Source organism: Saccostrea echinata, unplaced genomic scaffold, assembly GCF_033153115.1.
Source record: "Saccostrea echinata isolate AGI-Se365-2 ecotype Australia unplaced genomic scaffold, CSIRO_AGI_Sech_v1 ptg000004l, whole genome shotgun sequence".
Taxonomy (NCBI): domain Eukaryota; kingdom Metazoa; phylum Mollusca; class Bivalvia; order Ostreida; family Ostreidae; genus Saccostrea; species Saccostrea echinata.
The window spans coordinates 73,294-88,303 of record NW_026889753.1 but is presented as its reverse complement, the minus strand read 5'-3'; the positions used below and the strand labels follow the sequence as shown (position 1 = coordinate 88,303).

Here is a 15,010-nt window from a genome sequence, read left to right as displayed (position 1 = left end):
GCCAATTAATTTAGTTTATTGTAAGCCTTATGAATAATATTTGTTCAAATGTTAATGTATTAAGAACCTTGAATACCTTTTCTTACAAAGGAAGTAAGTGCTGCAATATTATTCTGATCATGTTTTCTTTCCTTTGCAGTAAAGATTAGTAGCCTTTATATATATTACATGACATCCACACAGCAATAAAAGTAATTAACATTTTTTCTTCTTCTCTTAAGAATTGCTTAAAAAATGGAGGATACAAAATCAGATTTTGTTGTCAAAGAAGGGAATGATAGTGAAATATCCAAGATCTTAGGCAAAGAAAACCCTAAACAAACAAAAAAGTCCAAGAAGTCAGTAAGACCATTTCGTGAAAAGCTTTATAAAGAGTTTTGGGAGAGGAAAACCCAATACAAGCAGCGAGTACAGAAGAGGAAAGAAAAAAAGGATGGGACCTGTGAACAACAACAAACAGAATTAAAAGACATTAGTGATAATAAACAACCATCAGATAAAGTGAAAAAGAAAGTGAAAAATAAAGTACAGAAAAGTGGCCCTCATAAAGATGTTAAAAGACTTAAACATGCTCCAAAGCGGGACAAAAAGACATCCAAGGAAGAGAGCAAGGTGAATAAGAAATCAACCAAAGGACCTCAAGAGTTTAGAAAAGTATGATCTATTATAAAATTTCATTTGCTTATTACAATCAACACAGACAGAAGTATGTTACAAACTTCTTTGTAAAAAGTTTCAGATTACCCATTGTACATGTACCCATCATATTTATTCAGAACAAAGAATATTAGTATGAATTTTTTTTAAATTTCACATTTTAGTAGTTGTCTTGTTTTATATTTATATTTATAATTAATTACATTAGAAATACAAACTTTTCTTATATACAGGATGAATACCCTGGAGATGCTCCAGTATCTAGAAAGTTAATGTCAAAATACCAGAGAGGAAAACAGATGCAAACAGTAAATTTGCTCTTTCTTGCAACATAGCTCTTATGATTATATTTTTAATCATCAAAGATTTCAATGTACAGTTAAATTTCAAACAAAAATCTCAAACACTGATATGTCAAAAACCATGGATATATCAAAGTGATTTGAAAGTCCCAAACACTTATTCCTTAATTATTTACCCTAGATATCTTGAATTCTCGGATAACTCAAAGTATTTTCTTGGTCATATTGAGTTTGAGATAACAAAGTTTGATAGTACATGTATATGAATGTATTATCTGCAATTAAATTAAAATGTTCAAGTATTTATTGCTACCAAAATTTATCCATTAAGAAAGGAACGCGGACCTTCCATGGACACGTTAAACTTGTTCAAAATGAGAAAAAGTTAAATATGGCAGTAAAACAGGCAGCTCGGTCAGAACGCCTCTTACAGGAAGAACCAGGGTAAGTTTTACATTCTGACGGAAATTATTTTTGGTAGAGATTGTGCTTTGTAATTCAGAGTTGCATTCACAACAGAAATAATAAATATTAAATTCATTTTTTTTCTGTCAGTTTTCTGATACCAGAGGATGGAGAGAGCACTACCAATGTCAGTCAGTCAGACATTGTCCAGTCTGTAGACATAACAACAGCTCAGAAAGTCAGTATTAATTACTTTGTCATTTACTCAAAGCTGTACATGCAATTTATTGCTCTCTTTAAATTTTCTACAGTACTACATAATACATGTACCTGTATATCTTCAAGTTTTATGTTGTCTTTATTTGTGTGTATGTGGATATATATATTGTTTTGGATATTAGGCCATCATTAAAAATATCTTTGTTTCCCCTAACCCGACCCTAAAATTTCAAGTTGAGTAGGTAGGTAGGTAAATTATTTTTTTTTCTGACAGCAGTTTTGAAAATACATTCTGAAAATTGAATAATATATCTATAAATAAGAAAGAACAAAAGAAACCGATTTTAAACCTAATATCATACAAATGAAATTTAAGAGCAACATCTATGGTAAATTAATTCACAAATATTATTCATTTGAACTTGTGAAATATATCTCAGGCCAGCGTAAATTTATTGAAATTGAATTTTTACAAAAAAAAAAATGTAGGCCCATGCAGTGTCACAGTATACATGTAGATGTTGGCACGATAAAGATCCCTTACTGATGCTTTATGATCAATGGCCATACGTGCCGAGAAAAAGTCTAAATTCGGAGCCCTCCACCAGGCAGGTGTTCAAATGTTGTCGACCCAGCAATTTTTAAAGGTATTTTAAAGCAAAGAAACAACCTATTTTCAATGGCCCAACTAAAGACAAGAAAAATACACTGGACGTCTCAGGAAGCCGTACCATAAGCCAACTTTAAAGATTTTAACACTATTTGAAAAGAGAGTACCTGTATAGACAATATTTAATTCAACCAAACTATATCTAAAATGATTAAAGTTATATCTAATGTTATAGTTATGAAGTTTACCCCATAAACATGATAAATAAAAGGAATGAAGAAACGACATCCGAATAATATTTATCAAGATGAAATAATTATACAAAGATATATTTACAAATCCTATGGTCCTATATAGTAAAAATAGAATCATACTTGAAGTGTTTTTTTAGATCGAAAACGAATGAAATGCAGTGAAATTTATTGATATGCATACACAAAGTGGGCCTCTCATCTGCTCATGAGGCAGGCTTTATCATGCTTACTACGTACGTTAATTTTAGAAGACACATTTGTAAATGCCATGTTAACACTCCTTTGTCATGGTATATTTAATTTACGAAATGTTTCAAGAGTGTAGGATTCTAATAAGTTAAAGATGTATATCAAGATTGATACATCGCCATTGTTTTATAACACTAAATAACCCTCTGTGGCAACATGTTGTGGGCACCAAATGAGAGTAAAACAAAAGCCGCCATTCTGATAAAAAACGAATTTTGATGAAATTGTATTTTATAAAGTTGATAAACAATAAAAAATAAATATTTGAATAATCTTATTAAAAAAACTTTTCATTCGGCACGATTTAAGTGGGTCGGTCACATTAGGGGAAACAATCCTATTTTTTATTTTGGCCTTATAAGCTCTCCATGATGGGAATTTGTTTTGCAATCTAAAATGTTGAGTTTACTTTTATCAGATAGAGACAGTTTATTTGTATGTTGTGTATATGTATCAATGTTCAAGACATGTACAGCACAAAACTAAGCACTTTATTAATACAAACATCCTATAGTTTGGTAAACATAAACAGAGAATTTACTTTGCGTAAATTAATAGCGATAGTCTTTGTCAGTATCAAGTGAACATTTTTGTTTACATTAAAGGTGCTTAGACACAGATTTGAACTTAATATTTTCTCAAATTTTCTGTATAATATCACGACTTATATATTGCTATAGCATTTCACACGAAAATATAATTAAAAACTTATCATATCTGGAAATTATTGGAACTACGAATTCCAGGACGCATTTGATTAACACATCTTTGCACTTACACAAATTTTAACTTTATCCTTAATATTTAAGAAAAGAAGCGATTTGTTTACGTATTAATGAAAAATATTACATCTATAATCCAGAAAATTCAGAGTAAAAATGTTCGAAAGCAAAACCAGCTCACCAATATTGTCAGTCTGTGCTCTGTAATGTGTATAGAGTTTAACAAATTGAACACACCTGTGAAGCGTAAACTGTTTTTGTATACAGGGCACGAGCTCTGTTATTGTTAATGTTTACGATTCACCGGGTGAGTTCAATTGTTAAACTCTGCACACACCACTGAGCACGGACTTACAATACTGTGAGTGGGTTTTGCTTTCGAACATTTCTACTCTGAATTTTTTGGGTTATACTTTTAATATTTTTCATTAATACACAACAAAATTGCCACTTTTCTTAAGTATTAAGAATAAAATTAAAATATGTGAAAGAGCAAAGATATGTCAATCCAACGCGTCCAGAAATTTCGAAGTTTTAATAACTTTGAGATGAAATAAGATTTGTATTATATTTTAGTATGAAATGCTATAGCAACATACAAGTCATGAAATTATACAGAAAATTTGAGAAAATATTAACTTCAAATCTGTGTCCAAGCACCTTTAATGTATGTGCTGTTTTATTTTTTTTTTTCAGCATTTCAATCTGGACCTTCCACAATTTGGGCCATACAAGTTGCAGTACACAAGGAATGGGAAATATCTATTAATAGCTGGGAGCAAAGGTCATGTTGCAGCCATGGATTGGCTGACAAAGAGATTGCTGTGTGAAATTAATGTCATGGAAACAGTCAGAGACATAAGGTACATCAAACAAACTTTTACTTAGAGGAGAATCACCTTCTTATCATTTAAGTGAACGTTTTTTACTAAGAGAATAACAACCTTCTGCTTCATTAAAGTGGGATTTTTCTCTAATATTTCTGTAATTATGACATTTTTTTTTACGTACAGCAAAAGTTGGTGATAAAAAAATGAAATTTCAACAAATTCAGCACACTTTAGTGTCAAAATACACCTCTAGTCAGGTACAATGTACCTCTGTATCAAGTAAAAAATTTTGGCAATTCATTCTGAACGTGCTAGAAAATGCTTAAATGTACAATTATAGATGAAAGAAAAAATATTTATCAAAGAGTTGTCACTTATAGAAAGGGACATTTGCTCTTATCTGATACATGTAAGAAAGATAACTCTTTCTTGGATTTATGACTATTTTTCCCATAGAAGTTGTCAACTTTAAAAAAAGACAACTTCTGTCAAATTTTGCATCACCAAGTTAATGAAGGTATGCTGATACTCTTAACATTGACTTTCTTTTGAAAATATTTATCATTAAAGTAAAATTTTATTTGAGTATATACAGGAATGTGGAACCTTAAATTCAGATAATTTCTCTACCGTATTTACTGTATTGTATAGCCCTTGATAGTGTAGTCAAGGTGAAGGAGAGACATTGTGTCATGAAAGACATGCATCAGCAATAAGGACTAACGGAATGCTCTTATATATATTGTACATCTTTCAACATTGTCACTACATGTAATAATGCCAATATTCCTACAAACTGTACATATATCTACAGGTGGCTTCATCAGGAGACCATGTTTGCTGTTGCCCAGAAGCAGTGGACATATGTGTATGATAATCAGGGGATAGAGTTACACTGTCTGAAACAACTACATGAAGTTCTGAGGCTGGAGTTTCTCCCATACCACTTCCTCCTGGCCAGCTCTGTGAGATTTCTAATGTGTTGTTTTGTTTGCCAAAGATCTTAAGTTGGTCTCCTTCAGAAATTCAGACTTGTACATAGAAAGATGTGTTCATTTTATAAACATTTGTGTATTTCAGTATTATATTGAAATAAATTGCACAAGTAAAGTTGCAAGTGATTAAAAAAAGAAAGTTTAGTAAATATAGCATAAATATTTTCAGAATTATAGACAGAAAACACTGCCGATTTACATTCATGGGAAGCCTACCCCTCCTAACTCCACAACCACCAATTATATTGAAATAAATTATAAGTTGTGATTTATTGATTGATATTTGATGCTATCTCCCCAGAATGTCAATGGTTACTTGTACTGGTTAGATGTCTCGGTGGGTCAGAAGATGGCCGGCCACAGTACTGGACTTGGCAGACTGGACGTCATGTGTCAGAATCCTCAAAATGCCATCATTTGCCTTGGACACCCTGGAGGTATGTTATGTGTATGTACAGGAAAATCTTATTGTTCTTTGAAAGACATATGCAGATTAATACTATAGTATTGCATCAACACTGTCTAACAGCAGTGTTTATCATTGTGCCTGAAAAAAAAGGATTTGCTCTTTGTAAATGTAATAAAAGCACTGAATTTTGATATTTTTTTGAAGAACTCATGTATGTGTTATCATTCAATGGTGTTTTGCTGTAAAAGTGTACAAACATGTACATGTATTTTTAAAATGGAGCAATGTAAGTACTAGATATATAAGTTGCACAAAGAGGGTTTACCATACACTGGATAGCTAGCTATTAAAATGATCCAGATATTCTTTTACCAAGAATGAGTTTCTTCATTTCTGCTTGAAGGAAGCGTCACCATGTGGTCTCCGAATGTTAACGAGCCTCTGGTGAAGATGCTTTGTCATGGTGCTGCAGTGAGATCCATAGCAGTGGATTCTAGTGGAATGTAAGTTTATTTACACAGAAAAAGCTGAACAATCTTAAAACAATCTTCCATTTTTTTACCCTTATATTACTAGGCAATGTTGCCAAATATTCAAATTCTTTCAAATGTACATGGATTATCGTATTAGTAAAACACAATACAATCATGAAGTTCCAATGCCTACCCTGATTGTACTGTTAAATTACCTTCCTTTTTCTATGTTTTTGATACCAAACAGTATGCAGAGTAAAAATAACTGGAAAGATATTATGTTGAAAATGGAAGTAGTAAGATATCTGCAGAGCTTTTACACATCAGAGTGTTACATTATTTCAGTAACATCCACATAGTCTTGTAGAATACATGCCCTGGAAAATGGTATTGACAAGTAATTATAATCACTCAGATTTACTACACCAGTTTCAATAGAGTGAATGACATGTCTGTTTTAGTTACATGGCTACATCAGGGGTAGACAGGAAGTTGAAAATTTGGGATGTTAGAAAAATGCAAATGTTACACTCATACCAGATTGGATGTGGTGCTGGTAACATGGTGTTCAGTCAAACAGGAGTGCTAGCACTGGGCAAGGGAAATATTGTGGAGGTAAGATGGGGGTTGATTTAAGACCAGAATCTAGTTTTCTTAAAAACAAGTTTTAACATTTTATAGTTGTGAATGCTTACATGTAAGGTGAATTCAACATGCATTGGACACCCTCATACTTCAACAAGTTCTAGCAATATCGCTATGGAACAAATATTAGCAAAATGGATCTTAACATGTATGTCATTAAAATATAAATTTGCGACACAATTTTGTGTTATTTATTGAAAATTTATCCATAAAAACCAATTTTTTTGAAGAGTAAGAATTCACCATGGATCGGAAAATATTCACCATGCATCGGACAAATGGTATTTGAACTGGAAAAATGTCAAACCTTTATCTCAATGCTTTAAAATTTATGATATAGAAATATTTTGATCTTTTAATTTAAATGTTAACCTTCTCATTAAAATAGATTGACTATATCAATCCACAAATGTGGAGTGATTTTAGGTGCATCACATCGCATTAGAAAGGCTTTACAATACTAGTTATATGGCAACTGGGACCTTTGTCTCGTGAGTTATTATTCTCTAGTTTGTAGAAATAAATTGAGTCCATTTCTAGTCGTAATAATGTATATTGATAACTTGTATTTTTCCTGGAAATTTAGAGTTTTTAGGTCACCTGAACTGAAAGCTCAAGTGAGCTTTTCTGATCACATTTTGTCTGTAGTCCGTCTGTCTGTCTGTCTGTAAACTTTTAACATTTTCGACTTCTTCTCCAGAACCACTGGGCCAATTTCAACCAAACTTGCCACAAAGCATCCTTGGGTGAAGGGGATTCAAGTTTGTTTAAATGAAGGGCCACACCGTCTTTCAAGGGGAGATAATAAAGAATTAGTGAAAAATTAATAGCATCTTTTAAAAATCTTCTTCTCAAGAACCACAGGGCCAGGAGAGATGAAACTCATATGGAAGCATCCTCAGGTAGTGTACATTCAAATTTGTTCAAATCATGACCCCCGGGGGTAGGGCGGGGCCACAATGGAGGATCAAAGTTTTACATAGAAATTTATAGGGAAAATCTTTAAAAATCTTCTTCTCTAGAACAGGAAAGCAATGATGAGTCATATTTATATGTCAGCATCCTCAGGTAGTGTAGATTCAAATTTGTTCAAATCATAACCCCAGGGGGTAGGGCGGGGCCACAATGGAGGATCAAAGATTTACACAGAAGTATATAGGGAAAATCTTTAAAAATCTTCTTCTCAAGAACAGCAAAGCCATGATGAGTCATATTTATATGGAAGCATCCTCAGGTAGTGTACATTGAAGTTTGTTCAAATCATGACCCCCGAAGGTAGGGTGGGACCACAATGGAGGATCAAAGTTTTACATAGAAATATATAGGGAAAATCTTTAAAAATCTTCTTCTCTAGAACAGGAAAGCAATGATGAGTCATATTTATATGTCAGCATCCTCAGGTAGTGTAGATTCAAATTTGTTCAAATCATGACCCCCGGGGGTAGGGCGGGACCACAATGGAGGATCAGAGATTTACATAGAAATATATAGGGAAAATCTTTAAAAATCTTCTTCTCAAGAACAGCAAAGCCATGATGAGTCATTTATATGTCAGCATCCTCAGATAGTGTAGATTCAAGTTTGATCAATTCATGATCCCTGGGGGGGGGGGGGGGGGGGGGCAATCGGGGATCAAAAGTTTTACATAAGAATATATAGAAAAAATATTTCTTCTCAAGAACAGAAAGGCTATGTTCAATCATATTGATATGGAATTATCCTCATTTAGTGTAGATTCAAGTTTGTTCAAATGATGACCCTTGGATAGGGAGGAGCCACAATAAGGGATCAAATTTTTACAAAGGAATATATGGGAAATTTTTTTAAAAATCTTCTCAAGTACAACAAAGCCATTTGTGATATTAACATAGAAGCATCATCAGGTAGTTTAAAATTCAAGCCCCCCCCCCCCCCCCCCCCCCCGGGTAATCTTCTCAATACTGAACTGATTTGTGCTTTTGCCTAGCCAATGTGCTCAGGTGAGCGATGTGGCCCATGGGCCTCTTGTTATTTGATATTTCCTCCCAAAAAACCCAGCTGTCACTTTGGGTTTTTATGAAAATGGAAGCAATTACCCATGAGTTGGAAAGTGTCCGATGCATGGTTAATTTGTGTCCGATGTACGTTGAAATAAACATACTAGTAAAAAACAACTCTAAAAAATTATACAAATATTAAAGTTAAATTTTTGGAAAATTTCTGTAAAATTATCAATCATTGACAAATTCAACCGAAGTTTGACTGGTTTCGTAAAATCTAATAAAAAGAATGACAACTCTAAAAATTTGCATAATCATTCAGTTCTAGTTACTTCCCTTTGATGATGTAAAATATGACGTAACTTCAAGGCCATTCTTCTAGTATTTTGATCACATGATAATAAAAATCGGCATCATTTAAAAACTTTAAATCTTCAGCTTAAAGACAGAAACAAGTAAGAATATGGAGAGACTCAGGTTAAATGAAAGTTTAAAGCTTAAATTTGTCCGAAGCAAGGTATGTGTCCGATGCATTGTTAACTCACCCTATATGCTTCTCTTCCAGTTTTAATTTAATTTCAACAGCAATGAAAATCAAGTAGAAATACAACATGCATGTATATTGCATATTAAGACACAAAATTTTGCATGTTGATTTTTGATAGTGATGATAAAAGAATAAATTGTTATAATTCTTAAAAACCTCTACTCTTCCTTAAGTTTTGGTCTTATTTTGATATGCTTCTTCTTGTAAGTTTTTGTTTAAGTAAAATATGGTTTAAATGTAGACTATATGATTCTGTATTATACCAATTTCAGTTTTCATTCATGGTGTTGTCAGGATAACATAAAGTTAAATAATCAATAATTCAAATTTACTGCAATTCTAGAAAGTAAGAGTTCTGATAAACATCATTACCGTCTTCTTTGGAAGACGATATACAGAGTTGAAGTTCTTTACAGTCTTCGGACTATTCACTTCCTCTCTTTTGTTATTGGTAAAAAATGCATGATTTCATTGGTTGAAATGCCATTCATGGCAAGTGAGGTAATTTTCTGGTGATCTAATTTACGTACAACTTACATGTAAAAAATTTTTCAAGATTTTCATTCTTAAAAAAAATCGACAAAACGAATAAAAGAACAACACTTGAAAATTTCATAATAATTATTAAAAAAATGTTTCTATATTTTCATGGTAAATAGGAATGTTCTTTTTTGTAAGCAAACATTAAAATTTGTGAATTCTTTTTGCTTTGTTTTGTCTGTCTTTCACATGGTAGGGCCAATCGCATCTTATCGGGCCTTTCCGGCAAGCTCGGAATAACACTTGTGCTTTTCCACTTGTTGGAAGGGCCCGAGAAGTTGCTATCGATGGTATGTCTGTAAGGTGTATATCAGTTAACTGTGTAAGGTTATTGCTTAAGACAGCAAAGCTTTTTGAAAGAGCTATACTTGTAATATTTATGTACATATACTGTAAGCATGTGATAGAATTCTATAAATATTTCTTTATTAAAGGTGTACCAAGACCCATGTAGACAGCAGATAACCTCCCCTTACATGATTCAGAAGTTGGGAACTACAGTTCATGGAGTTCATTTCTGCCCCTATGAAGATGTCCTTGGGGTGGGGCATGGGGAGGGATTCACAAGTCTCATTATCCCAGGTAAGCTTTTTGACTCTTGTGTATCAAGTGCTTTATGTTATGTCAACATTTTTCTGATTGGAGTAAACTTAACTCAATTAATAGAAGTTCTTGCAAATTATAAGAAATTTTTGTGTTTAATTCAAATTGATGTTGATTACATTTTATTGTATTGGCGGATTGTAGGTGCTGGGGAGGCTAATTTTGATGCCATGGAATCAAATCCTTTCCAGACCAAAAAACAGAGGAGAGAGGCAGAGGTCCAAATGTTGCTGGACAAGGTCAGACTGAAATACTGTTTCAGTATTACATATATATAACAGAATATTCGTGCCTTTTTGCTATGAATTTAACCTTCAGAATTGTATTGAAGGTACATTGTCGTAGACTTGGGAAGAGTCAAGGAAAACTTTATGTAAACAACTAGATATTTTACCTTGACCTTATATTCTTGCTGCATTTTAATGTAAATTTGGTATTATTCAGATACCTGCGGATATGATTCATCTTGACACAAAAATGATAAGTAAAGTGGACAAGAAGACATTTATGGAGAAAGTTGAGGAAAATAACAAGATACATGTAAGTGTTGCAAGCTAAATGTGAAGTAAATTGCTTTGATATATTCCCTTTTTTGTTTCCATGTTTAAATTTTGACATTCACCTTCGTTCAACCGTATGGGAAGTGTCAATCTAAGATTATTTTAGTCAAAACAATCTCCAGTTCAATTTTAAAACCTATGACTCATAATTTTTTTAAAAAATTACTCTTTGAAAGAAAAAAAATAACCAAGTCTTCATAAAATTATTATTTTTACATTGATCCAGTGTCAACCTTATGACAGTGGGTGGTGACTCTAAAAAGGTTTAATTCCCAATAAGAAAGATATCTACAGATGCCTAATATATAAGTCAAGATTAGAAAAAGTGTAAAATAATTTGTTATGATAAAACTGGGTCCAAGATCAAATTGATGCGCCTGACACTGAATCTGTAAAGTATTTGGGTAAGAAAGCAAGCTTAGCAAGAACAATACATACACATGTATGTAGCATTTCATACATGTGTAGAGATGCTAAATCAAAGCTTTTTTCCCCCCTTTTTTCCCATTCAAAACATATGGTCAATATATATCACAAAACTTTTCAGTATGCCACTTTTATATTTTTCCTTAAAATAAAAGAAACATCTGTAGATTTAGAAGTTAATTGCTCAAACATTAAAAGGTCAAGGCTTAGTATTTGTACAGAGCCCGTTTAACTGTCAGACAATTTTTGAAACATACTAAAAATAAATTTACAGTCAAATGTTGTTATCTTAAACTCAATGGGACCAAGAAAAAAAGATGAGATATCTGAGGATTTGAGATATCCAGGGTTAAATACTTAAAGAATAAGGGGTTGCGGCTTCCAAATCACTTCGACATATCCATGGTATTCGAGATATCAGTGTTTGAGATACTGAAGTTCAACTGTATAAGTATGTCATTTATTTAACATTTATGTCATTCATTTTTTTTAGTTCAAGAAACCATTGGCAATATCCTATGAACCAAAACACAGAATGAAAGGTAAAGGGAGTGGAAGAAAGAAGGAACAGAGGAAGAAAGGAGTGATAGAAGAGCATAAGAAAAAGACAGTGAAAGAAATCATCAGAGATAAGCAACAGCAACACATAAAGGATAAGAGACACCAGGCAGGAATTTCTGTCTCTAAAGGTGTTCTGGACAGGTTTAAAAAGACAGAATCATGACAGTGTAGTAAATTCACATTCAGTTAAATGCCTTTGTCAAGTTCATCTGGAGTGATTTATGCAGCAGCCTTTGCACTTGAAGCCCCTGAGAAAAATACTGTATCAAGGTTCTTTTTTGACCTTGTTGTACAATTTGTTATCCTTACTAGGAATCATCTTTGAAATTTGTGTATGATTTGGCATTCTGTATTTGCCCTAAATCAGCCAATTTTACAAAAATTACTTTTTAACTGCGACTTCCTTCATTAATGAAATGCCACAAGGACCAAAAATACAGTTGAAAAGTCCTTGGAAATGTGGTAATTATATTACCAGTGAATAATGATCAATTTCATGTATGCATATTTAGTAGAAGAATAAGTTACCTGTGATGCTGGATTTTGAGATTTTTGGTCATTGAGAATAAATATTTGATTTGTCTAGGAGTTTATGAGTCAAGTTTATTCCTCCTTATGAATTTATGGACAACAACATGGAAAGAAGATTTGTAAATATACCTGGAAATGCACCCACTTTCTTGCATGGTTTAAATGGTTGAATCAGTTATCTTAACCTGTATTTTTACTTTTTAAAAGACAAAACTAAACTTTTCTCATGCCTTTTCCAGTGACAAACAGTTAAGTGTCTTGCTGTTATATTACACATACATTAGTCTGAGAAACTATAGAACTACTGGTACCTTACTTTTCCTTTTACAGACACTTGCCTCAGAATCAATCCTACACTGAAAACTGTTTCATATGTTATGAAAAACACAAATACGTCCACAATAATTATATTTTGAAACAGGCAGACTGCCTCTGAGGATTGTACATTTCTGCATTTTCAAATTCTGGTTAAAAATATAAAGTAGGAACTGTATTTTGAGATCATGTTATGAGAAAATGTTAGAGGAATCTGAACAACCAACGAATAAGATCAATAATTGGGTCTCTAAGATTAAAGATATATTATTTGAAATTGGATTAGCATACATTTGGTCTGAGCAAGATAGAATTAGTTGTAATAACTAAGTTTTGATTATAAGGCAAAGAATCATTGACACTTTTGTACAGAATCTCTTTGCAGATAACAAAAGTTCATCTAGATGAACATTATTGACCACTACACTGCAATATTATTTTGTAAAACCTTTTCTTTGCATTTATAAATGTCAAATTGGAAAGATAAAACTGTCATCACATAATTAAAGTATAAAAAGTAGACGCCATAAAATATCTTACAAACCGAAAATGGGTGAATTTAAAAAAAATGACGGGACACATATTTTTCAATCTACACTAATAATACAATGTGAATAAAAAAAGTTGACTTGGCATTTGTCTTTTGATATTGGCTAAATTACTGCCGAACATCTCATTAATATCTTAAGTCACAAAAATGTTATGCCAAAATATGATGCTAAGAATGTCGGGAGCGCAACACCTTTTCGTGACATTATGAAAATTTACTATTTTTTGAAGATCTATGAAATAAAAAATAATGGTTTATGTTAGAAATAAAGACTTCCCTGATAAAATAAAATGTATTGAGCTTTAAACGTAGACTAGGGTTAACTTTTGTTTGATCAAGTTATGGTCACGGCTGATGCTGAAAAAATTATACCGTGTCAGAAGTGCAACGAAACAAGAGGCCCATGGGCCACAACGCTCACCTGAGTAACTGTGGCTCGTCTTGTTCTTCATCAGCAGAATTTTTTCCTATATATTCCTATGTAAAATTTTTATGGCCCATTGTGGCACCACCCTTCACCCCAGGGGCCATGATTTGAACAAACGTGAATATACACGACACAAAGTGCTTCCAAATAAATATGACTAATCATGGCTTTGCTGTTCTATAGAATAGATTTTTTCCTATATTTACATTATCTGAAGATGCTTCCATATAAGCATGATTTATCATGGCTTTGCTGTTCTAGAGAATAAGACTTAAAAAGATTTTTCCTATTTATAACAATGTAAAACTTTGATCACCCATAGTAGCCCCACCCTTCCCCCCTGGGATCATGATTTGAAAAAATTTGAATCTACACTATGTCAGGAAGCTCTCACATAAATTTCATCTTATCTGTCCCAGTGGTTCTTGAGAATTTTTCTCAATTTTTACTATATTTTAACTATCTCCCTTATATCTTTCCTTGTTTGAACAAATTTGAATCCCCTTTATCCAAAGATACTCTGTTCCAAGTTTTGATGAAATTGGCCCATTGGTTCTGGAGAAGATGAAATTGTAAAAAGTTTACGACGATAACGACAACAATAACGACAGACAACGGATAAATTTTGATCAGAAAAGCCCAATTGAGCCTTCGGCTAAATCGACCTGTTTGTGTTTCAGATCCATATTTCTACGGTCAGGAGTGCAAGATTTATTTAAAGATCCAAGTTAAATGATGAAATGACTCTTCCATTACTTCAACATATACTAATGAGTATTCTTTGATCAATAAGGATCTATTTGAATAATTTAGTACTAAATTATTGGCGGTTTTAATTGTGAAATCTGTCTTTTCAGTTTTATCAATCTAGATGTGTTTTTGTCTCTTCTTTTAGTTTTTTTTTTATGAAATTAAAAACACACACTGAAAAACTGTTATATTTAAAATCAGTTCCACCACATCTTCACCGAAACAACAGAAAACGTTCTGATGTAATTTATGCTTCACAATTCTACCTAAAAGACCCACATGCTCTTTGGCAGGAGTGCAACAAAAATGTTAGAATTATCGATGATCAAATATGAATAAATGTAAAGAAAAAAAAATTCGATGAGTAGAATGTTTATGGTTGACCTCAATAGCTTATAGTGTTTGTCACATGAAGTAAAATGTCTAATAAAATATACTTTTATCTTCTAAA

The 15,010-nt window shown here is 32.5% G+C and overlaps 1 protein-coding gene across 2 annotated transcripts; it reads left to right on the top strand.

Moving 5' to 3' along the window:
• The first annotated feature begins 216 nt into the window (after window positions 1–216).
• On the top strand, window positions 217–12,574 carry LOC133179346 (WD repeat-containing protein 46-like). 2 transcript variants are annotated; one of them, XM_061314124.1, is made up of 13 exons: window positions 217–612; window positions 891–965; window positions 1,291–1,403; window positions 1,515–1,602; window positions 4,115–4,281; window positions 5,063–5,213; window positions 5,545–5,680; window positions 6,056–6,155; window positions 6,587–6,740; window positions 10,271–10,418; window positions 10,584–10,678; window positions 10,884–10,979; window positions 11,919–12,574. In XM_061314124.1, the coding sequence occupies exons 1-13, from the start codon at window positions 235–237 to the stop codon at window positions 12,147–12,149; spliced, it is 1,932 nt and encodes a 643-aa protein (XP_061170108.1). In that variant the 5' UTR covers window positions 217–234; the 3' UTR covers window positions 12,150–12,574. The 2 variants fall into 2 exon arrangements, with proteins under 2 accessions (XP_061170108.1, XP_061170109.1); XM_061314125.1 differs by having other exon boundaries at window positions 217–654.
• Window positions 12,575–15,010: the final 2,436 nt, after the last annotated feature.

Coding starts and splice junctions, on each gene's coding strand:
- LOC133179346 (XM_061314125.1), top strand. CDS start 235: ATGGAGGATACAAAATCAGATTTTGTTGTCAAAGAAGGGAATGATAGT. Junction 966..1,290: donor GAGGAAAACAGATGCAAACA/GTAAATTTGCTC, acceptor TTATCCATTAAG/AAAGGAACGCGGACCTTCCA. Junction 1,603..4,114: donor ACATAACAACAGCTCAGAAA/GTCAGTATTAAT, acceptor TTTTTTTTTCAG/CATTTCAATCTGGACCTTCC.